The sequence below is a fragment of the Ambystoma mexicanum genome, chromosome 14 (genome assembly GCF_040938575.1).
Source record: "Ambystoma mexicanum isolate Mex_15411 chromosome 14, UKY_AmexF1_1, whole genome shotgun sequence".
NCBI lineage: Eukaryota > Metazoa > Chordata > Amphibia > Caudata > Ambystomatidae > Ambystoma > Ambystoma mexicanum.
In genome coordinates, this window is record NC_090940.1 from 449,668,278 (window position 1) to 449,693,451 (window position 25,174).

Here is a 25,174-nt window from a genome sequence, read left to right on the forward strand (position 1 = left end):
GCACATATCTGGACATTTATGATGAGGAAGAGGATTCTACCTTCCTACAAGACTACACTGGGGATGACCAGCCGGATGCCACAGAAGACTGTGAAGACAATCGCCACTTTGGGACAGAACCATGGACGCTCCCTACTCCCGACCAGGGCACAGAGATCCTGTGTTTGGATCCCCCTGCCCCTCCACAACAGCCGGCCAGGATTCCCCAGTGGACGATCAGATTGCATTCAATGCCATCTTAAGAAAGGCAGCGGATCACTTTCAAATCGCCACCCAAGAGGCCCTACCTGAACAAGATTTCGTGGAGGATATTCTTAAAGAAATGCCCCCCTCCAGCCAAGCCATTCCACTCCTGAATTCCATTCAAAGGAGATTGGCTCCGTCCCTGGTCACACCAGCCCAAACTAGGGCAGTAAATACAAGGGTGGAGAAATTATTTTGGCCTTCGCCTACTGACCCTACATGTATTAAAGGCCATGCCACCCCTGATTCTCTAGTGGCTGCCACCACCCAGAAACGGGCAGGAGTACCCCTTGCTACGGGAGAGGCACCTCCCGATAAAGAATCAAAAAGGCTGTATGCCTTGGGTAAGCAAATTACCACGGCAGCTGCTTTTACCACACACATAGCAAACACTACGTTGCTTGCCAGTTATGCCGATGTACAGTGGAACCTCATGCAGGAAGGTCTCCAGGAGGTGCCTGGACCCGCAAGAGCCAAATTACTCGCCATCGTGGCCGAGGGGAGGCAGGTCAACCAAAATGTACTAAAAAACACACTGGATACTGCAAAAATGGCGGGAAGATCCCTAGCTCAGGGCACGCTGCTCAACGGCACGCTTGGCTCCGAAACCTGGGCTTCAAGCCGGAGACCCAAGCAGCTCTTATTAATAAACCTATCGAGGAGTCTAATCTCTTTGGTAAAGCAGTCGATGATGCTCTAGAGACTGCCAAAAAGGAGCATCACCCAAAACCCTCCCCCTGAGGGGAAGCCGTTCCCGCCGGTCCTTCTGAGGCCAATCCCGTTCCGCACAAAACATGTGCAATACGGGAAATACCTGGAACTCAGGACAAGCATCCAGCACCCCCGCCAACTATCCACCTAGTGGTCAGCGGCGCGGGAAAGGCAGAGGCTCCAACTCCAGGGGGGCCACAGGCTCTGGTCAGAAATGACCTACGGGTCCAGGTCCCCTCCCATGTCACTCCGGTTGAGGGGCGCTTAACATCTTTCCTTTCGGCATGGGAGGGGATAACTTCACACCAGTGGGTTCTCAAGACGGTCACCCACGGGTACTGTGTAGAATTCGCTTGACCCCCACAATTCAGACTGCCCAATGCAAGACTCCTGGCGGCAGACCATCTGCGAATCCTGATACAAGAGGTGGAGGCACTTAGAACACCATAGAAGCCGTCCCTATTCTTCTGGTAAACAAGGGTATTTATTCAGTGTACTTCCTTATACCCAAAAAAAAAGACCTCACCATGCGCCCTGTACTAGACTTGTGCCCAGCGAACAAATTTGTCAAACCTCAAAAGTTTTGTATGGTAACTCTGCAGGAAGTAATCCCACTGTTGAAACAGGGGGATTACATGGCGACTCTGGACATGAAAGATGCATACTTTCATATTTCAATGTTGCCAATGCACAGAAAATATCTAAGGTTCATGATAGAGGACAGGCACTATCAATTCAAAGTACTCCCCTTCGGCATTGCCTCGGTGCCAAGGGTGTTTACAAAAGTCCTGGCAGTAGCGGCAGCACACCTGCGCAGACTGTCCGTCCCGGTTTACCCTTACCTCGACGACTAGCTCATAACGGGGGACTGTTATGAAACATGCCTATTGAATACTCAGAAGACAATAGACCTCCTGTTCAGTCTGGGATTTTCCATCGAGAAGAAATCCAGCTTAGACCCCAGTCAAGTCAAGCAATTTCTAGGGGCTCTAATTCAGACTAAAGAGCCTCGTCTTCCCCTCCCAGAGGGTTCAGAACATGCTTTCTCAGATCCCTCAATATGTAGCCAGTCGGGAATTGACGGTACGCAAGGCCATGCGCTTGCTAGGTATGATGGCGTTGTGCATTTACTTAGTTCCCCATGCGCGGCTGCGCATGCGTCCCACCACCAGTGGTGCCAGGCCAGCGGACAATGGGAAGATCTGGTAGTTGTCTCGCCAGCCCTTGTTCTCTCTCTGCAGTGGTGGTCGAAGGTAAACCTTTTGAAGGGGAAGACCTTCACCACCCCTGCAGTAGAAGCTACTCTCACGATGGACGCATCTCACACTGGGTGGGGGGCTCACCTGCTTCAGCAGACAGTGCATGGAGTGTGGTCCCCACAGGTAGCATCCAACCATATAAATCTGTTAGAGCTATTCTCCAGCATGGGGTCTGGCATGGATTCACATGCTCATGAATATTTCCCATCGTCAGGCTGGGAATCCTCGGTAAAGAAAAATCAGTATCAGTTTCGTTTCTGATCTGTCTTTCATAGTAGTAACCAATCACTGATCTCTGCGTCATACTGACCACAGCCAATGACTGCCATCTCCCTAAGCCCCGCCTTTGGCAGCCATCTTCAGATTTTTACCGCACGTTCAAGTGTTGGGATCCTCGTGCTATTCCTCTCGAACTTTAGTGCTTTTTTTCGCGCCTTTTCTTAGGTAAATTTTCTCTTTTCAGTCAAAGAGCCTCAAGCTCCACCGTTTCTTTATCCGATCAACGGAGACCCGTATCGGATTCTTCTACGCCCCTCAAGGGTGAAGATTTCGTCGAGCCACGCTTTTGGAGGACTCCAGAAGTTTCTCAGGCCCATCTCGATCATGGCCCAGGAGAAGGGAAGCTCGAGGCCCGGAAAGCTGTTCAGGGTCTGCCCTGGATGCCAGCTTCAGAATGTCTTTAAGGAGGACGAACACTCCCTTTGCCTCTACTGCCTGCATGAGGACAAGACGCACGTGGAGAAGGACTGTGCGTTTTACGGCAATATGTCGGAGCGGACCATGAAGGACCGCCATCTGCGTCTCGCCAACTGGCTGGAAGGGAAGAGCCCGTCAGGCGAGAAGAAGAAGAAGTCCGAGCGGTCTTCTAAGGCCTTTGAGGGCGCCCCGGCGACGGGGGTCCAACAGAAGGCCAAGCACCGCGAGTCCGCTGGCACCGGGAGTGCCGAACATTCGGGCTCTACGGGTGCCAGGCAGGGCGCATCCTCCCCGGCGCCATCAACCACGAGCCAACGCTCTGGCTCGGGTAAGAGGAAGGCTGAGCACCCGGCGAAGCTCCTGGAGAGACCCCGGTCGAGCTTGAAGGCCCCATCAGAGGGGGAGTGAGGCGGTGACCCTCCCCCCAAGGAGAAGGCGGTGAGCGCACCTAAGGTGGTGAAAGCCTTAATCCATCCGGCCAAGGCCTCTATCGAGACAGTCGCGGCGGCCCTGGCGCAGCCTGTGGAGGCTACACCAGTGGTGGCGACCTCGGGGCCCAGAATCTCCCTGCCACCGCGGAGGGAGTCCTCTTTCATGCCCATCGACAGGACCCCCGTGAAACCTCCGACGGAGAAGAAAAAGGGGGGCAGGAGGTCGTCGTGGATTCGGCCTCAACCTCTGAGGAGGAGCTGATCGAAGTCTTAAGCCACGGCGTTGGCGTGGAAGAAAACCAGCCCGTCGGGAGGGACCCCGACGTAGGAGACGACGAGAACGTCGAGGGTGCCGACGGGGCTCCTGACCGCCCGTCGGACTCCCCTCAACCAGTGCCGCAAGACAACTCGGCGGCCATTTTATTGGCTATACAGTCCTTATGCTCGGAGATAAGGACGAGATTGCCGTTACCACCAACAGAGGAACCTCTCCCGACGGGGGACCCGGAGCCAGGCCCTTCTGGGAGCCCTCCTCCTAAGAGAAGGATTCATCCTCCACCTCCTTTTCAACCATCGCGCCCTGCTCAGCCCTCCTCCCCGTCCACAACCCGTGGGGATGATACGGGGACTGACACAGCCGCGACGGGCACAGACGAGGATCTCCCGTTGTCACCTTCTCCCCGGGCTTCCCCGCCCGACGAGATTGGATGGTTTCATGCCATGATCGCAAGGGCATGCAAGCTTTTCCAGCTCTGCCTGGAAGAGAAGGAAGGTTTCCTTTATCAACGGCGCGACACCAAGAGGAAGACGGTCCTCGCTGTACCTCTACTGGACGATATCTGGGATGAGGGTCTCGCCCTCCTCAAGAACCCATCCACGACGCCTGCTCAAAGGGATCGGTACGAGAAGAAGTACCGGGTCCCGGACGCAACCCCCTTGTGCCATCGGGCACAGCCGACCCCGGACTCGGTCGTCTCCGCGGCGGCCAGGAAGAAAGCGAGGGGGGCCTCGGCCTCTACGTCAACCTCCCCGCCGGACGGCGAGGTAAAGAAATTGGACACGATGGGACGCAGAGTCATCTCATCGGCAGCGACGACGATTAAGGCTGCTAACGCCTTGGCTATCGTGGCCCGCTACGACAGGGAGTTGTGGTACAAAATCACCCCCCTGCTGGATTTCTTACCAGACAAGAGGGCGGAGGCCCTAGAGATCTTGCAGGAAGGAGAAGTGGCGTTGGCTCAAGGCAACTGACTTCCGTCAGGACGTGCAGACCAGAGTCTTGGACATGCCGTTCGACGGGAGCAACCGGTTTGGGAAAACAGTGGACGATTCCCTACAAGCCATCAAGACGGACACGGAGAAGGCCCGGGCTCTTGGTGTTCTCCAGCAACGACGGCCGTCCTTTCGGTGCGGCGGAGGCAAGCAGGGTGCCTTCAAAGGTTCCGGCGGCGGATTTTCCACCTATCGTCAAGCGGCCCGTTCGTCATCACAGGAAGCCTACAGGGGACGAGGCAAGTCGGGCGGACCCCGCCGTTGTCGCCAAGGAGGACAAGGCGGCAAAGCCTCGTCGAAGCAGGACTGAACCGGCTGTGGGGTCGGGCCCCCACCGAAGCACCCCGGTGGGAGGCTGGCTGGCGAACTTCATCAGCGTGTGGGAGTCCATCTCCCAGGGACACGCGCTAGAGTTTCTAAAGAAGTGCCCGCGCGTCCCCCCGTGGCAAGGAAGGAACATCACGTCCCTCAACTTCTCTTGGAGGTAAAGGCGATGCTCAAGAAAGGCGCCATCGAGCTCGTCCCAAAGAGGCTTCGGGGCTCTTGAGTTTACTCAAGATACTTCCTCGTGAAGAAGAAGATGGGAGGATGGCGTCCCATCCTGGACCTACGACGACTGAACAAATTCATCAAGGCACAGAAGTTCCGGATGGTCACCCTCCAGCACGTCCTGGGTCAACTGGAGGAGGGCGATTTCCTGTCGTCGTTGGATTTGGAGGATGCCTACTTCCATATCCCCATCCTAAAGGGACACCGAACGTTTCTCAGATTCGTGGTCCAAGGGCGTCACTACCAGTTCAGAGCCCTTCCCTTCGGATTGAGGTCGGCACCCAGGGTGTTCACCAAGTGCCTCGCACCGGTGGCAGCGCGGTTGCGCCTGGAGGGGATCCACGTCTACCCCTACCTGGACGACTGGCTCATCCGAGCAAAGACAAAGGAGCTCGCCGCGGAGCACACGGCGAGGACCGTCCATCTACTCGCCGACCTGGGATTCTCCATAAACTACGCCAAGTCCCACCTGGAGCCCGCGCAAGACGCACTGTTTCTGGGAGCGAAACTCGACACAGTGGCGCTTCTGGCCTCTCCGTCGGAGGAAAGGATGAGGGCCATCTTGGGCAAGGTGCAGCGGATGCTGGTTGCGGACGCGGCCAGGGTGAGGTCCATCAAATCCCTCCTCGGAATTATGTCTTCTTGCATTTATCTCATCCGCCTGTGCAGGCTTCGGATGCGCCCGTTGCAGGAGTTCCTGGACGCTCGCTGGATCCAGACGACGGGCAGCTTCGAGGACAGGATCACACTCGACGAGAGCTTCCGACGAGCGATCCGGTGGGGAGCACCCGCGCGCATCTGACGGCGGGCATGGACTTCCAGACCCCGGGCCACCAGAAGACTTTGACCACGGATGCCTCCCTGGAAGGGTGGGGGGCGCACACCGAAAATCTGCACGCGAGGGGCCTTTGGCTGCCGACGGAGAAGTCCCTCCATATCAACGTCCTGGAACTCCGTGCAGTGTTTTGACCAGTGTTTTGGAGTCCAAGGTCGGCCAAGCAGTGCTGCGCAACCTGTTCACCTAAGGTGAGCCTGGTGAGGAGGTAAGAATTGCTTAATGTTGAGTTTTGGATGTAATGCTTAATGTTGAGCCTTTGCCACCTCCCGTGGTTGTGCATGTGTGTACTGCTATGTATTATTTTATTCATGAGCATGTGAATCCATGCCAGACCCCATGCTGGAGAAGGAACAAGTTACTTACCTGTAACTGTTGTTCTCCAGCATGGGTCTGGCATGGATTCACATGCGAACCCTCCCGCCTACTCCTCTGCGGCTCTTCACTTGGTCATACTGCCACTTCACGTGCTACCAAATCTGAAGATGGCTGCCAGAGGCAGGGCTTAGGGAGATGGCAGTCATTGGCTGTGGTCAGTATGACGCAGAGATCAGTGATTGGTTACTACTACGAAAGACAGATCAGAAACGAAACTGATACTGATTTTTCTTTACCGAGGATTCCCAGCCTGACGACGGGGAATATTCATGAGCATGTGAATCCATGCCAGACCCATGCTGGAGAACAACAGTTACAGGTAAGTAACTTGTTCCTTACCTTCAGCTAGCTGTGTGCTATGATCTCAAAAGCACCTGTAATTGAATATTGCATCCTTAGGTTTTGCTTGCCGAGTATAACTGTTATCACAAAAGTAGTTGTAGGTTTTTACTGCACCTGGAAAGTGTTCCACTATTCACAAAAAGTATGTTGTCAAGTTGACTATGTGATTTGTACAGAGTCACTGCACAACTGGTAAGGTCTACTGCCCTTGCATTACTGAATGTATTTTTGAAAGTAACCATTTGTTTTTACTCCCCAAGAATACAAGAATAGGTGTGACCTATACTGAATGTGTATGAAAAGGTTTTGACCTCCCGAGAACAACTATCAGGTTCCAAATAAGGTTTATACTTTGGTCTGTGCACCTTCAAGTATAGAGTTGTGTTTTTATAATTGTGACTTCATATAATGTGTGTTAGGCAAAGTGTGTATGCAGTACCCTTTGGGACCACTACACACAACTAGGACTACAGGTGTAAGCAAAACCAACCTTTGGTATAAGTCTGTACTATACAGTTTTTGGCAGCGGGCTGAGCAGCCAGGCTTATCAAAAGAGGGAATGTGAGCTTGTAATGAGGTTACACAGAGGTCTACAATCAGAAGTATTCAAATAGACTCTTATACTCAGTGTTTCTTGGTAAAACACTTAAGTTATTACACAGTCAGTTAGAAAACATTCACTAAAAGGAGGCAATCAATATCATACAAAAATATACTACAATACTTCACACTAACCGTTTCTGAGGCATTTAAACTACTTTGAAGGAGGAGCAAAATGGCATTCAGAGCATTTGAAGTAGGAGTAAAATGGCATTAGTTAATAAAACGAATAGTAGAGTTACTCTTAAACAGTGCAAATTGTTTGAGTCCACCAGAAGGGTTGATCCAATGCAATAGGTAGGCCTAAATCAATGGGCTAGTCTCTTGTATAGGTAAAAACAGTTCTGGTAGTTAAACGGAAAAGTCTTTGCCACGGTTCTCAGAAGTAGTTAATAGAAGAAAGATTCATATGTCGGGTCACAAGCTGACTAGGCCTGCAAGTTGCCAAAGTTGCACACACTTTGGCAGTGAGAGGTAAGTTCTCTCGGTCGGGTTTTCACAGTACCTTATATTGAAGAAAAAGATGCAGCTGAAGACTTCTGTTCCTGCAGATCTCGCTGTTCCTGAGCCTCAGTGGTGGGGACAAGAGGGAGGACGTCGGGGGACTTCTGCACTGCACGGGGACTGGTAACAAAGCTTGCAAACTGGCAATTCTTCGATTCCGGTAGCTGTCTTCAAGCACACAAACTGGTGTCCTTCTCCCTAGTTATTTGGTTTCCTGCAGCACTCTGAGGAAAATACAACCAGCTCCAAGAATGGTGTCCAGGTTGCTTACGAGTTGATTGGTCCTACCAACTCAAAGGGAGTAGTCGTCCTTGAAAGGGCTTCTCTGTCGAGATGAACTTGGCGATTCGGACCTGCAGCAGGGCTTCACCGGGCAAACCAACGGTCCAGGAGTTGCAGCAGCCATCCTCTTCCAGCTTATCTTCGGACCTTTCGTTCCAGTGGTCAACTCTGCCTTCCAAGCCAAGAGACTCGCCTTTTGAACAGTTTTCTCCCTTTTCATTCCAGCCTAGCTGTCACTCACCCAGCAGGGTGGCTGTCCTTGCCGGACAGTCAGCCAGCCAATCACACCAGAGTGCATTTGCGTCTCCTCGGAGACTAAGCACAGGGAGTTTCGGACACCTCCCTCACTTCCTGCCCACCCCAGACACTCAGGCGCCAGAGGCGGTCTTCAGTCCTGAAGCCCGCCCAAGGCATAGGAACAAAGGGACCAAACCTAGTTTGGCTTGCAGAGACCAACTCTAGAAGGACCTTTCCAAAAAGAAACGGCGAAAAAAGAAGACCGGGACCTGTTTTTACAGAGGGGGCTCAGACGCCATCTTGAAAAACATGGCTCACGCGATTTAACACTACCGTTGTTCACGGTCGGGAAAAATCATGGTAGTTCGTTGTAAAACCACTTCCACCAGCCATTTCGATAGGAAAGGGTAGCATTTGACTGCTACTTGCGTTTATCTAGACACAGGGGATACTAGGTAACCCCTCCAGCACTCTGTTGTAAGATGGTGGGTGCTGGGTCTAGGAATTTAAAAAGACTAGCAAAGTCAATTTATCTTTACTTTCTCTGTGAAACAGTAGTTTATCCCAGTGAAGATATTTAATCCTTGGGACAGCCTAAAAGGCTTCCCTGTGTCACTGCACTGAGGGTGCTGTGTGACACACATGAAAAGATGATGCCTATGGAGATATCTAAAACACCATAATCAAAGAACACAAGAGTAAAACACGCATCAAAATACATGAGAGAAGGGGGAAAAAGGCTCACGTTCTCTCCAGGTACAAAAATCAAGTCCTCAAAATCCAGCAAAGTTGTTTTGGATCTCTAAGGTGAAGGAAATTAGCACATTTGTGAGAATTCTCCCTAACAATGTGTTAGTACTTATTTAGCCCTAGATTTATCTGGGCCTTGTATTTAAATAAATCATTTATTTTTACAAACAAAGTTTTTTAGTGTTTCTTTGGATCATGTGTATCACAATTTCATTTGTACTGATTTTACAGCTCTCTCTCCCTCCTAAAATGAGCTTGGCTGCTCTGTCTGCGCTACCATGTACTCGGGTGGTACAGCCTTATACTAAGAGTGGAGACTTGTACTGCCTCAGTTGAATGGTTTTACTAAGCCCTTAGTTGGACTTCGGAAAAACTGTCCTAACACACAATGTCACGAGACTGTGGATTGGGACCAGACAGTCCCAGCCTACTTCCTGGCAGCAAACACATAGCAATCCAGTAGCCTGCCAAAAGCCTCTGCTTTCCCGGACACTGGAAGTCCATATAAGGATTTTTCTGGCCTCACAGACCAGGAAGAAGGCTAAAAGCTAAAATGGCCAAAGGACAAGCAAAAAATCTTGTGGCATGGCCATGTTTGACCACTAGCAACAGTTGGTAGCCAAACGCTGTAAATATTAAAACGAAATGCACCAAAAAATGGTAAAAAGTCAGTGATGCCACCAGCTTGTCTATTTAGCACACCTACAGTAACCAACAATCATCTGTGCGTTAGTCTAGGGCAAAACAAAAAGGGTATCCCATTGTACTGAATTGTAAGATGCATTGTACAATGATAAAATATTACCACGCCACAAGTGATAAGAAGTTACTAAAAGTAGTTAAAAAAAAACATGTTTCCCAGTACTGACAGCCTGAAGGACATGTCCGTTTGCCCTTAACATGTGTGCAAAATCCAGCATAGTGAAGCTTAAGGCTTCACTGCACTGTAAGAAGAAAACGTCCGATATAAAAATAAAAGCAGCACGTTTGGGGGTGTTAGGCAAGATTGTATGCAGTGCCCTTTGGGTGCACTACAACAACCCTGACCTCCTGGCAATAGGAACCCAACCTTTGGTATAAGTCTGTACTACACAGGTTGGTAGCGTGTTGAGCAGCCAGGCGTATCTCAAGAGGGGTCAATGTGAGCTGTAGGGGAGTTACACAGAGATTCACAGTGACCAGTATTCAAATAAACCCTTACACACAATGTTTCTTGATTAAACAATTATTAATTTATTTAACAGTCAGAGTAATCCTTCTTCAGAAGGGGGCAATAAAACAGTAACACTCAAATACACTTAAAAAATACACTCTTAATATTTCCAAATCAGTAAGTGCCCATTTGGGATGGCCCACAGACACTACCTACAGCCTCAGGTGACTTCAATAGTTAGGGTGCTGGGGACATCAATATCACTGTTGCATTTAGAATCAGATTTAGGAGTATGTTAAAGGAAAAAGGTTATTAGAACAAAACAAGAGATCACACAAATATTCTGAAGCAGGTAAGTACTTTTGGTAATCCCCAAAGCAAAATTAGTAAACCCCTTCCTGGACTGAAGACACAACACATAAGCAGAGTACAGAAGAATCATTCAGAGAGCCAGGCCAGCCGCTTAGCAAAAGTCAAGGTGAACTGAAGCACTTCTTGCAGGTAAGCCTTGCACAATGTTTTAGAAGTCTTTGTAGAAAAGAAGAAATCAAAGTAGGGCCACAAGCTGATTAGGCTTGTGAGGTAAAGAAGCTGCTAGTAACTCTAAAGATGCAACCAAGGCAAGTCTCCCAACGAGGACAAGTGAGGTTACACGACAAGAGGTAAGTTCTCTTAGACTGTACAGTACCTTTAGGTTGAAGAAAAGTGCAGCAGATGACTTCTGTTTGTGTGCAGCACTGCAGATACTGGTGTTCCTGGGCCTCAGTCGTAGGGACAAGAGGGAGGACTGCTCTTTAATGGGAAGGTCACCGATCGCAACCGGCAATCTTCAAACAAGTGGCACTTCGGTGTTTCAACTCCTCGCGTCTAGCGCAAATTGCAGCACTACGGTTCCTGGCTGTCGAGATGGACTTTCCTTGCATCTGGGGTCCAGCACTCTGTTGAGGTGGCTCAGGCTTGGTCAGTCCTGCTTTCTGGGAGTCCGGAGGATCTTCCTGGAGCTCTTGGCCAGCTTAAAAGCAACACACACAATCGGGTGTTCCTCTCTCTGGCTCTTCGGTTCCAGCAGGAACTGCAGTGGAATTTCAACAAGCTCCGAAAGGATGTCCAGGTGGCTTACTTTGGAGTCCATTCCACCAACTCAAAGGGAGAAGTCGTCCTTGCAGGGGCTTCTCTGTCGATACAAATGTGGAGTTTCAGTACAGCAGCAGGGCTTTGACGGCCAAACCAACGGTCCAGGAGTTGCAGCAGGTGTCCTTCAATTTCTTCTTCTGATTCCTTCGTCCAGTGGTCGACTCTGCCTTCCAAGCCAAAAAGCCTCGCCTTGTATGCGGCTTGCTCCCATTCATTCCAGCCTAGCTGTCAATCACCCAGCAGGGTGACTGTCCTTGCTGGACACCCAGCCGGCCAATCACTTAAGAGTGCATTCCTGTCTACTAGGAGACTAAACACCAGGAGTTTTGGGCAACTCCATTGCTTCCTGTCCCCCCCCTCCCATCCCCTCAGACACCCTGGCGCCAGAGGCGTGCTTCACTTGTGAATCCCACCAAAGGCAAGGCGAACAAAGGGACCAAACCTGGTTTGGCGGGCAGAGTAAATCTCAAGAAGGACCCTTCCACAAAGAAATGGCGAAAAAAGACTGGGCATTTTCACAAAAATGGTACCCATGGGTGCTTTACTGCAGCTGCGAACGCAGCCCGCGGTAAAGGCACACCACGGTAGTTAAAAGTGAACCACTGCCACCAGCCATTCATCGACGAAAGGGTAACAGAAAAATGTTACATGAGAAGCTAGACAAAGTGGATACTAAGTAACCCCTCCAGCACCCTATTGTAAGATAGTGTGTGGTGGGTCTAGAAAGTTACATATGTAAGTAAAGTCAATTTCACTTCACTGCTCTTGGAAACAGTAGTTTATCCAAGAGAAGGTATCTAAACCTTTAGAAATCTAAAAGACTTCCTTGTGCCACTGCACTGAAGGTGGTGTGTGACACAATGTAAAAAGATTATGCCTATGAAGTTTGTCAGACTCCACAACCAAAATCACATTAAAATACATGAGAGAGTGGGGGGAAAAAAAGGGTCTCACTCTCTCCAGGTTAAAAATTCAAGTCCTCAAAATCCAGCAAAGTTGCTGGGGGTCTCTAAGGTAGAGCGGAATTAGCACATTTCTGAGAATTCTCCCTAACGGGGGGGTCAATAGAAATGGAAGGAAAGGTGCAGTAAAGAGGAATCTTTCCTGTTTCTTTGGACTATTGTACTTACTGGGTTCAGTGTACTTACCTACAGCTCACATCTTCCTCCTATGATCAGCCTGGCTGCTCTGCCATTCTACCAAGAACCTTTGGGTAGTACAGACTTATACTAAGAACCTGTGACATTTGGGCACTATGCCATAAAATCTCAGGACGTGGACTTCTAAAGTATAGGGAATTGAACTTATGACTGGTTCTCATCATTTGAACTGCACCCCAAATAACTCTTTCATGACTTTAAGGATTCCTTCCTAGGCCTATCCTAGAGTCTGGGATGGAGTGAGTTTACTTTTTTTGAACTTTGTATCATAACCACTGGCTTCGTCCAATTGCTTAGTAAACCTACCTGAAAGGTATAACTTCGGAACTAATGTCTTTAGGGCAAATCTTTTGGCTGGACTCAGCAAGTGTTAGGGAAACTGTTCTGTGGTTATTCTAAAGTGTCTTTCCTGAATTTCATGCATCTGACTCCTTACCTGTGTTATACTGGCTATTGAACCATATTCTTTCTTCTCCTAAGGGTGAATGTATATATCTACTTTATAGTCAGTGCGTGACAATGTTTGTCTAGAGGTTTAACTTGCTTAATGTTTATTTTAAAGGCCTAATTAATCATTGTATATGTTTGTGCTTACCTGTCTAACCGGAATTATTAAGGAGTTCTATGTGGACTCATTGTAGCCTAAGATCCTCTTAAAGCCCTCTTGAGTCTAATCCTTGCTGATCTGTTAACTTACCTTGATTGGGTTTGACTAGATTGGTTTCTTCTTGTTCACCAAAATAGGTGGGCCTCCCAGAATCTACCCCAGAGTTGCTTATGGAAATCCACCTTAACACTTAACACTATGTTAACTATCTGAACTGACCTACAAGCCCTCCTTTGTTCCTGAAGTTATGCCTATTTTTTTATTTTTTTTACAGGGCAACTGCGATTTTGGCACACAACTGCTTACAAATTAATTTACGGAGCGTAGGACCAGTGTCCTTTACAATGGGGGAGAGGATATGGATGTAAGACTAGATGATGCAGGAGAGGTAGAGACATGAACCAGGGACAAGGGCAGTAGAGCATGATATAGGAACGGTATAGTGCAGGAAGCGCTAAGTTTTAGGATGAAGGGGTGAGGGATTTGTGCAGTGAGGTTGTCGTAGAGAGGTAGGGGCAGAGGAGTACAGGGAGATGCCGTGGCATAGCATGCTTTGCATGTGGTTTTTCAGAAAAGAGGCGAGCTAAGAGGTTGGATTTAAATAGAGATAAGATTGGAAATTGTCGGGAGAAGTAGAGCAATCCAGAGTAAAAGAACGAGGAGAGGAAGAGAGCACACATGAGAGGGAGCGCAAGGGGCATGAGAGGTGGCAATAAGGTGAGCTGAGGATGATCATAGGGAATGATGGGGAGAGTAGGTAGTGAAATTAGGCGATGGGTAGGGTGGGGCAGGTCCAGGTAGGTTGGGACAAGTCTGTGTATAGTTTTGAAGATGATGATGAGCTTATTCTTTGCCCTCTATCTCAGATAACCCGCCTAACTGACGACGGGCAGGGCAGATGGAGATGAAGCGGAGAGAGTTGAAGATGTAGGGATAGCAAAGTTGAGAACTTTGTTGAATAATGAAAAGGGATAGTTGTGAGGGCCATATATAAGCTGGTACAGTCAGATCGAGAGAGTACTAAAGAGGAGATTAGGTGCTTAGCAGTGTTGAAGGGAAGATGTCTTATTTTTCTGATGTTGAGGAGATTGTCTGGCTGCGGTGGCAGATTTAGTGATGAAGAGCGAGAAGTTGTGAGATGGGTCGAATGACACAAAGGTTGCAAGTAGAAGCAGAGTCATGAGGGTAGTAGGGGAGAAGAATAGAAGACAGAGTTTGTGTGAGAAGTAGAGAATGTCTGTCTTTGTGGAGTTGAACATGAAACTACACGCTCTGATTGTGGAGTAGTGAGGTAGCGGAGACCCAGGATGATAAATTGGCAAGCTTTCTTAAGAATAGGAATGAGAGTAGTCGAATTGTAGGATGATGGAAAAAGTGGCACTTTCAAGAGAGGGGTTGAAGAGGGAAGTAAAATATGGAGCAACACAGGGAGCTATGAGTTTCAAATGATGTGTGGGGCTAGTGGGTTGATGGGGGCACATGAACGGTTAGCCCTTAGGAGAAGGCCACAAATCTCATCAGGGTTGGTGGGGACAAAGAAAGACATTGTCGCAGGAGAAGAGGGTAGACGTGGTGGAGAAAAGTGAGCAGATACGGGGATAGAAGGGTATTTGCGAGGGTATTTTGAATGTTGGAAATGTTTGAAACAAAGTAGAGAGCTAGATTCTTAGAAAGAGTGGAGGAGCTGGAGGAGGGTTTAGGAGGCGAGAGAATTGAGTTGAGAGAATTTTGAAGGTCGCCTACTTTAGAGGATTTAGACGAAATGAGAGAGGGAAGAGTCGAGAGCAGAGTAATTTTGAAGAGCAGTCAAGTAGAGTTTGAGATCTGTGGAGTGTCTAGATCTTTGACAAGCCTAAAGGTTTTTCCTCATTATTTTTGGGGTGCAGGTGTTATGTATGATCCAAGGCTGTGGCGTTGGAGGGTTTAGGAGTGAATGTAGCTAGAGTAGAAAGGAGCGTTAAGAGCAACGTTAAAGTTAGTGAAGGCTTTATCATTGGATGCAACAGTGAATTTTGAATTGGAGGATGGACAATGGTGTAGTTCAGGGGCATAGCGGGGGCATTTGGAGAAGGGAAACCTACGCTTGGTAATGGGAATGGTAGATGGAGAGACTGGGGTGTTAGTAGGAGTGGAGATTGAAATAAAGATGGAGTGAGCAGAGGGAGGAGGAGCAGTGGAGATATTTGGGGCGGAGAGTTGAGAGGAGTTGTGAATAAGGTCAAGAGAGTTACCATTTCAGTGGGTAGACAGAAGAGAGTGAGTGTTTAAGGGGAAGAGAGCTAAAGTCAGCAGATGGGAAGAGAGTTTAAATGGTTTTGAGCAGAGTAGAATGAAGAAAGAAGTAGAAGGGTGTGGGGCTGAGCAAAGACGTAATTGGTACTCTCAAGCAAGTAGCAGGACACAGCAAAACAATAGCTCAAAGGCCAAGAGGCTGGAGGTTGGGCCTTAGCTGTTTGTCCTTCTCTGGGTCTCCCGGGACTGTCTCACATCAAAGCAAGGAGTCAAGTACTGAAAGTGGTGAGGAGCAATCAATGGTGGGAAGAGGGGGCAAGACCACGCCTGCAGGGCAAGCCAGGAGATGGAGTCCCGGCCTGGCTGCACTGTCTGTCGCTTTATGGTGAGAGCAGGTAGCTGAGGGGAGTGGGCTGGATTGAGGATGGGTGTGCTCAGATTAGCAACAGGAGCTGGTGCGGGAGCCAGGCTGCTGCTGTAAACAACTCCGCAGGCAGCCTCAGGCAGATGCATTGAGTGCCTTTGGTGATTTTGTGATGAGCTCTGTGTTGCTTTCAGCCCAGTTGAAGACCCTTTTGGAGGTGGAAAGAACTGACTGCTCTGCATTATGATCTACCTTTAGCGTGGATTGGGTTCCCTTTTGTTTGTATTTGGTGTTCTGCCATTAGCTAAGATGGCTGCACAGCCAACCGCAGAGGGTTGTGTAAAAATCTCCTTACAAGAAATTTATTTTCAAGTGGAATTGGTTTCTTGGTGCAACTATCATGTATTCAGTTTGTTGCTCTGCAGATGTACTTTAATATAGTTTGCAGGAAATATTGGTTTCTTCTGGGGTGTTAAAATGCAACTAGGGTGGACTTGGGGGCGGGGGGGGGGGTGTCTCCCTGCCTGTGCGGTGTACATTCCTCTCTATTGTAAATGTTCTTACTCTATTCATGTCTTGTCTTTCTCCACAGTAATTGATGACACAACAAAGGAGATTGTGTACCGGGATTACATCGACATCAGCGTGGCTGTGTCCACTCCAAAGGTGAGTGGAAGGCAGCTATACCTCAAATAGCATTTGCATTCCATCCATTCTAAATCTGTAGTATGTGGGAATACAATCACATTTTCTCAGTGCTGGTGAAAAGCTTAAATTGATTGATTTATTTATAGAGAGCTTTACACAAAGGTGCTAGTTACATATGTGATGCATTGGTTCTGTTAAACACCCACCCCTACTTTAGATAACTCATTAATGTTGGAGCAGATTGCTGTTTTTTTTGTATTGTTTAAAAAGATAAAAAAACAAAAAAAGGATTTTATAGCAATATAGTCTTGGGGCTTACTCCATATGTTTTTCTGTTAGCTTTCAAGACCCCATGGGTCTCCTTGGGCAGTAATGTTAGTGATGTTACAAGATCCTGTTTTTTCCTTTTTTTTTTTTTAAAACACCACCCACACTGTGCTCCTATCTCTTTGTTATACAAGTCATTTGATTTTCTTTGTGTTGCACCTGTGACGGTGTCCCATGTCTTAAGCTGGAAGGAGGTTCGGGGAGTTCTGGTGACACTTGTGACCTCAGGAGACTGTGCAGGAGAATTTTCAGTTTCTGGCTCATTCCCTTTAACTTGAGAGACCCCGATCACTTTTGCTGGACTCTGGAATTTTTGGGGATTTTAATCTCCTGAGTGGAACTTTTTACCACTTGCTCATTCTTCTGACAGGGATTTTATGTTTACTGTTTTATGGAGTCTGGTAAACTCCATATGTTTAATACAGGATTCCGCTTTATGCTTTGTGAAACCCAGCACCCTCTGTGTAGTGTCACTGAGGAGTCCATTGAACTGCTCTTTATGTTTTAACACATTCTCTTGTGCGAACTACAGTTCCCAAGAGTAGTAAGATAACTTTGATCTTACTTGCCTTTTCTTTTGTGGGTCCAGCACCACAACACCTTGTACCGCTACCTATGTAACTTTTTGTTACACTGACTAAACTTAAATGGCTGGTGGCAGTGGTTAATTTTTACTACCTGTTGTGCAGGTTTCTAGCAGGCGGTTGGTTACAGCACCCATGGGTGACCATTTCCTCAAAATGGCACCAGTAGTCTTTTTTTCACCATTTTTAGTTTCATTTCCTTCTATCTTCATGTAGATTTGGGTCCTTTGTGAGTTTTGCCTTTGGCAGGCTTCATCCCTGAAGCCCGCCCAGGCTCCAATGTGTCTGTGAAGGCAGGAAGTGAGGGATATTGATATTTTATTTGTATTGCGCTCGTACACAAGTGTTTCAGCACGACATGGCAACGGAGGGGAACAAGGGAGAACAAAAACAACAATCTTACTAGGCCCAGTGACCTTGAGAACGCGCAAGTGCATGGGAGAGGGAAAGGGGAAAAGTGCATGGAAGGGTGTAGAAGTGGAAAGTGCGGAGCAGAGGACAACAGATTAATAATAAAATAATCAAATTCAACAAACAGTGGTAGTGCAGTCAGCAAGTGGCAGGTGCTGGGTTTAAGGTAGCAGACAAGGTTATGTCTGAGAAGTGCAGGGAAAAAAGGGGGTGGGGGGCTGTATGGTTACAGATACAGACCCCAGTGCAAGGGATTGCCCAGAGGCAGTGCGGGTGGGTGGTAGGGGGAGCAGGTACCTGGGCCCGGAAGACGGAGGATATGCCAGATGCAAAGGGTCGAGGGAGCGAGATGATCAGCAGGGGAGGGGAGAAGGCTGAAGCAAAGAGGAAGGTCTTGAGGTGCTTCTGGAACTGGAGATGGTACTCCTCAAGTTTGAGTGGCAGGGAGGCTGTTCCAGAGGGAGTAACTAGCCGAAAATAGAGATCTACCCCCATCTCCTTTCTTTGAAAAAGGACTGACCCTGTTGGAGTTAGAGGAGCGAAGAGCTTGAGAGGGGAAGTATTTACGAAGGGATAGCTGAAGGTATTTTGGAGCCAGGCCCCAGAAAGCCTTTTGAATTTAATCCTTGCATTCACTGGGAGCCAGTGGAGAGATTTCAGGGCTGGAGAGATGCGATCCCAGGACTTGAGGCCAAGGACAAGCCTCACAGTCCTGTTCTGGATGAGTTGCAAAGGGCAGAGAGTAGAGGCAGGTAGATTTAGAAAGAGCCGGTTACAATCGTCCATCCTAGAGCGAACCAGGGCTTGGGAGACTGTGCGCTTCTGGGGGAAGGAGAGGAAAGGCAAAGTACCTCTGAGGAGATGCAGTAGGAAGTTTGACTTTTTAGAGACATCAGAGATGTGGGCAGAGAAGGAAAGCGTGGAATCAAAGATGACCATGATGTTCTTAGCCTCACAGGTGGGGGTAGGAGGAGGGCCAGGAGAGGCTGGCCAGAGAGTGAGGGGAGAGGAGGGTGAAGGTGTGCCGATGAGGAGGATCTCTGTCTTGCTGGCATTCAGGCAGAGATTGTTGGTGGCACACAATCCTGAATGGCAGTTAGGCAATCAGAGAAGAGAGAAGGAGAGGAGGTGGCTGAGGGAAGCCTGAAAATGAGTTATGTCATCAGCATAGCACTGGAAATTGGAGCAGAAAAGGGCAATGCAGTGGGCGAGATTTGGTATTGGTTGAAAAGCCAAGGCGAGAGGTTAGGCCCCTGGGGAACACCAAAGGTAGAACGGGAGATAGATGAAATGATGTACCCAATTTAGACCTGGGAGGGTTGATCAGAGAGGAAAGAGGTCAGCCAGGCCAGAGCCTGATCAGTGATACCCAGGTTGTCACAGAGACTGTTAAGCAGGATGGTATGACTGGCTAAGGGAAGCCCCTTTTGGGGGAGAGAAAAAATTAACAAGGATTAATATGCCAACTAGGGGAAAGGGGAAGAGGGAATCCAGGGGTAAAGGGAAGCAAGAGGGGGGGAAAAAGGAGACCTGAACGCATCCTTAAAAAAAGGAGCCGAAGCGGAAAATAGAGAATGAAAAGAAATTAATACATGGAATGAAAATGCACATAAATAGAGATGGGAAAAGAAAATGAAAAAGAAAGAAATGGCCAGAGGGGTAGAGAGGGACTGTTAGGGAGGGGCGGGGTGGGCACCTGCAACGGGTCCCCCATATGATCGTATGTTGACCGTGTCGAAGGCAGAAGAGAGATTGAGTAGGATGCGGACAGAGGGAATGTTGGAGTCAAGGTTGGAGAGCAGATCTTCATGGATGTTCAGGAGAGCAGTTTCCGTGCTTCTGGCAGGTCTAAAGCCAGACTGATGGGCATGGAGACAGCCGACAGAATCAGAATGAAGGTTAAACTGACAGATGGCCAGCTTTTTCAGGAGTTTGCCCAGAAAAGGAGTAATGGAAATTGGGTGATAGTTAACAGACAAGAAGGATCAGCTGTGGGTTTGTTGAGAAGAGGATGCGCAAGAGAGTGTTTCAGAGGGGACGGGAAGGCTCCTGAGGCAAAGGAGAGGTTGCAGAAATTGGTAAGGGCCAGAGCGAGGGTATCAATGTGGTCCTTGATGGTTTTAGAGTAACAGGGATGAACCTGTTCTTACAAGGCTTTCATAGATCGGACTTGTCTAGCAACCTCGTCAGGGGAGAGCAGAATAAAGGATTAGATAGCGGTTGGGGGCAGGGGAGCTGAAGGAGGTTCAGCGTTCACAGAAGGGGAGAGTAGGGGAGGTGAGAGAAGGGGAGGACAGGGTGGACAGGATGTCCTGGGTTTTTCAGATGAAGTGAGAGGCAAGGGCATTGCGAAGAGCCTGGGATGCGACAGGAGGGGTAGAGACTGTAGCTGGGTTGGCCAGCTCCTTGCAGATTTTAAAGAGTTTGGCCGAGTTGCTAGATGCCGCATAGACACAGGCTTGGATGTGGGCTCTCTTCTTGGTGTCGACAGAGAGTCGTGATTGCCTTTGGAGCAGGCGACAGGCCAGTTTATCACAGGATGAACAAGAAGCCCTCCCATTTCCTCTCAGCCGCCCTACACTTGCGTTTAAGTGTAGCTACGTCAGAGTCATACCAAGAATTGCAGTTGGCTTTGGACTTCAAACGGATCCTCATGACGGGCAAGAGACTCAAGAGTCCTGTAACTTCACTGTGCTTTGTCTGTAGGTGTGCCTGGCTGAAACCAGTTCTAACTAGGCAGCCGGGTGACCTGCAGGACAGCCAACCCCTGGGTGATTGTTGGCTCCATAGGAGTGAATGAATGGGTTCCAGCATATAAGGGGAGGTTTTTTGTACTACAGTCGACCACTGGAACAAGGAATCTGAAGCAGAAGACGAGCAGAGATGCCAGCAGCACCTTCAACAACTGCGTAAACACTGGTGAAGCCCTGCAGCTGTGCTGACCCTGCTTTCATCTCGACAGGGAAGCTCCGCCAGGGATGACTTCTTCCCTTGGGCTGGTGGGAGCTAGCCTCAAGACCTTCTTTATTTTGTGACATCCACCGACATCCTGGGACTTTGCTGCACTGCAGAACACCAATACCCGGGGTACCTAGACCATTAACTAGTGCATTGCTTTGCGAAGTTCGAATCCGGCTGAAGCTTTGCAGGCACCCGTGTGGACTGCCAGAGGAAGGAATTATTCACCTGAAGTCCCCTAACAAGAGTTCAGGACTGAGTAATAGAATACAATCCAACAAGCGTTATTGGTTTCTTCTTGGCACCAAGAAAAAGACACAAACTACAAAGACCCTCTGGTGTAAGCTGAATCCTTTGCTGCTGACACCTTCTCCGGAGTACTGCTGCAGAAGCTAGTCACAGGTCCCCCCCCTCCTTCATCACCATGACCAAGGATCAGGAATCGGGGTCTGCATTGTTGCACCTAGAAGGCGATCAGCTACATTTTCATCTTCACTCTTAAGGTACTATGGGGCTTGGGTGATATTTAAGTAATTTTCGGTGCTCCTTTGCTTTGGGATTCTTGTTTTCCTCAATTGGGAGTTGACCTCAACTCCATTCTGCAGGCCTTACAGCCTGCGTGCTATCAAGAAGGCTCCTCTTGAGCCCCTGTATTTTCTACAAGAACGGTTTTCTACAAGAACAACTGACTGGTTACTTAACTTTTCTCTGAAGATTTTCATCAGAACTGGTGCTGTCCATTTGACTGTGGCTTTGCTGGTTTCCCAAATATCCATCTTCTTGATCCTACTGGCTTTGGCAATGCTAGTTCCTCCATAAACCTTAATTGTGAACCCTTTTTTTAATTGGCAAACAGACTTCCTACATCCCTCTGGGAGAGTGCTCGTTATTTAACAGTTGCTAGCTGTGTTCTATCTAACCTTTATTTCCCTCCAAACTCAATTTTGCAAAGGTGATACATATAAGTGCTGTTACTGACCTTAACTGACGTCACTCTCTGTGCTGAATATTTTGCCCACGATTGCAGATCTTTCTTGATCGTTCCGTTTGAGGTCCCGTCTGGCCCAGGAGCATGGGGGTATATTTCATTTTTGTATCATTGTCATGATGTCCTGATTGTCACAGTGGACAAACCACTTAATCTTTGTAATTGTCGTGTGGTCAATCTCTGGTTGCCGAGCCTTATATATGTCAGAGAAATGTTGGTTCCATCTTTGCTCTGTCACGTTTGCAGTAAGCGTGTGCTGGTTTGCCGCGTTGTTGTTTAGTATATTCCATAGGTCTTTAAGATTGTTGCTCTTGTATGTTTCGAGGATGGCCTCTGCATCAGTTTGTAGAAGAATCATGCAGTGTGATTTTGTCCACTTGTTGTAGGCTTGTTTTGCCGCTTTAATTTTTGCAGCGGTCATATTTGGTGTCCTGGGTTTTAGTCTTAGCAGTATACAGTGATGGCGCGAGTTATGGTTGCTTAGCTTACCATAACTGGCAAGTTTTTGGGGGGGGGGGGGTCGATTTTACTTGTAACTATAACCTCCCTTTAACATTTTTTCATGGAATTTCATAGGTTTTTACCAGTGCACCCCAATTTGCTGCAACTCCCTAATATTATACTCACCCCCAATATAGCAGCTTTTTCAGCCAATTCAGGAAGTTTCAAGTGAAAACGGTGGCATTACACATCTTCTATCAACTTTTTACACAATTTTTATGTTTGCCGACATCTGTGAACGCCTGACGTTTCGAAACTGCATTTTCAGCCGATCTAGGAAGTTTCAAGCTGAAAGATTACCCTTGCACAGCTCCTAGACCTATTCTTAGTAATTTTACATCTGCTATCCAGGAGAAGGCACCAGCTTGAAGAGTATTAGCACATCTGCTATTTAACTTAAAAATGACATTGCCATGGTTATCCCTCCTCCCCAGGAGCCACCACCACCAGCTGAAGGGCCTGGACATGGGAAAAGGCACAATGATGAAGAGGAGGATCAAGAGGACCAGGAAGATGAAATAGCCTCTCTACTTTAGACCCCCAGCTCTTTTGCTGGACTCTAGGACTTCAATTTTTTGCCGGAGATAGCTAGACCGTTTTTTCCCCACTCTCATGTATTTTAATGTGATTTTGAACTCTTTCTTTTGGTTGTGGGGGTCTGACAAACTCCATAGGCATCGTCTTTTGCATTGTGTCGCACAAGGACATCTTTTAGATTTCCCACGGTTTAAATACCTTCTCTTGGATAAATTACTGTTTCCAAGAGCAGTGAAGTGAAATTGACTTCACTTAAATTGTAACTATTCTAGACCCAGCACACACTAACTTACAATAGGGTGCTGGAGGGGTTACTTAGTATCCCCTTTGTCTAGCTTCTCATGTAAAAATGTTTGTTCGCCTTTCCTCGATGAATGGCTGGTGGCAGTGGTTTACTTTTAACTGCTGTGGTGTGCATTTACTGTGGGCTGTGTTTGCATCTGCATTAAAGCACCTAAGGGTGCCTTTTTTGTCAAAATGGCACACTTCTTTTTTCGCCATTTCTTTGTGAAAAGGTCCTTCTTGAGATTTACTCTGTGTGCCAAACCATGTTTTTGGTCCTTTTGTTCGTTTTGCCTTTGGCGGGATTCACGAGTGAAGCCTGCCTCTGGCTGCAGGGTATCTTGCGGGGCAGGAAGCGAGGGAGGTGCCCGAAGCTCCCTGTGCCTAGTCTCCTATGAGACAGAAATGCACTCTTAGGTGATTGGCCGGCTGGCTGTCCGGCAAGGAGAGCCACTGTGCTGGATGACTGACAGCTGGGCTTGAATGAATTGGAGAAACCTGCATAAAAGGCGAGGCTTTTTGGCTTGGAAGGTAGAGTCGACCACTGGACGAAGGAATCCGAAGAAGAACTTGAAGAGGATGCCTGCTGCAACTCCTGGACCGTTGGTTTGCCCTGTGAAGCCCTGCTGCTGTGCTGAAACTCACATTTCTTTTTGACTAGAGAACCCTGCAAGGACGACTTCTCCCGTTGAGTTGGTGGGACCAATCAACTCCAAAGTAAGCCACCTGGACATCCTCTCATAGCTGGTTGAAATTTCATTGCAGTTGCTGCTGGAACCAAATAGCCAGTGAGAGGAACACCAGATCGTGTGTGTTGCTTTTCAGCTTGCCAAGAGCTCCAGGAAGATCCTCCGGACTCACAGGAAGCAGGACTGACCGAGCCTGAGCTACCTCAACAGAGTGCTGGACCGCAGATGCAAGGAAAGCCCATCTCGACAGCCAGGAACCGCAGTGTTGCTATTTGCGGTAGATGCAAGGAGCTGAAACACCGAAGTGCCACTTGTTTGAAGATTTCCGGTTGCGATCGGTGACCCTCCCATTGTAGTGTAGGAGTTGTTCCCACGACTGAGGCCCAGGAACACCAGGACCTGCAGAGCTGCACAGGAACAGAAGCCATCTACTGCACTTTTCTTCAACCTAAAGGTACTGTACAGTCTAAGAGAACGTATCTCTTGTTGTGTAACCTCACTTGGTCTCTGTTGGTGAGACTTGTGGTTGCTCTGTAGAGTTGCTGACAGCTTCTTTACTTCACAAGCCTAAACAGCTTGTGGCCCTGCTTTGATTTCTTCTTTTCTACAAAGACTTCTAAAACATTGTGCAAGACTTTTACTCATGTACAAGAAGTGCTTCAGCTCACCTAGACTTTTGCCCAATTGATTTTGGTTTAGCCTGGCTCCCTGAATTACTCTTCTTCCCTCTGACATTGTGTTTGATCTTCCAGGAAGGGGTAAACGTATTTTGCATTGGGGGTTACCAAAAGTACTTTCCTTCTTCAGAATATTTTTGTGATCTCTTGTTCTGTTCTAATAACCTTTTTCTTTTGACTCACTCCTAAGTCTGATTCTAAATGCAAACAGGGGTATATTAATGTCCGCAGTATCCTAGTTACTGAAGTCACCTGACGGTGTAGGAAGTGTCTGTGTCCCATCCCAAAAGGGTGCTTACTGATTTAGAAATGTGTATTTTGGAGTGTATTTGTGTGCTACTATTATATTGCCCCCTTCTGAAGAAGGCTTACTCAAACTGACTGTTGAATTAATAATTGTTTAATCAAGAAACCTTGTATGTAAGAGTTTATTTGAATACCTGTCACTGTGAAGCTCTGTGTAACTCCCCTACAGCTCACATTGACCCCTCTTGATCTAAGCTTGGCTGCTCAAAACTCTACCAACCTGTGTAGTACAGACTTATACCAGAGGTTGGGTTCCTATTGCCAGGAGGTCAGGGTTGTTGTAGTGCACCCAAAGGATACTGCATACAATCGTGCCCAACAAGGAGCAATCCAGTGTCTCTAATCAACAGGCAGGCCAAACCTGCTCTGAATTAAAAGGACATCTCCCAGAGGAAATTCCCAGGTCACCCTAGTGGGCCCACCTCTGGCTGAATTGGTGTTTGAAAAGACTCCTGATGAACCAGCTACTGGTGAAATAGAACTGCAGGAGATCCTTCCCTGTTTGGAAGATCTGGATCCTAGCGACC

The 25,174-nt window shown here is 48.2% G+C and overlaps 1 protein-coding gene across 1 annotated transcript in view; it reads left to right on the forward strand.

The window, feature by feature from the left end:
* DLST (dihydrolipoamide S-succinyltransferase) overlaps nt 1-25,174 on the forward strand; it is an 851,089-nt gene that overhangs the window by 689,882 nt on the left and 136,033 nt on the right. The window contains exon 12 of the mRNA XM_069637668.1: nt 16,332-16,405. Coding sequence (XP_069493769.1) covers nt 16,332-16,405 — 74 coding nt within the window. The remainder of the gene's footprint in view (nt 1-16,331; nt 16,406-25,174) is intronic.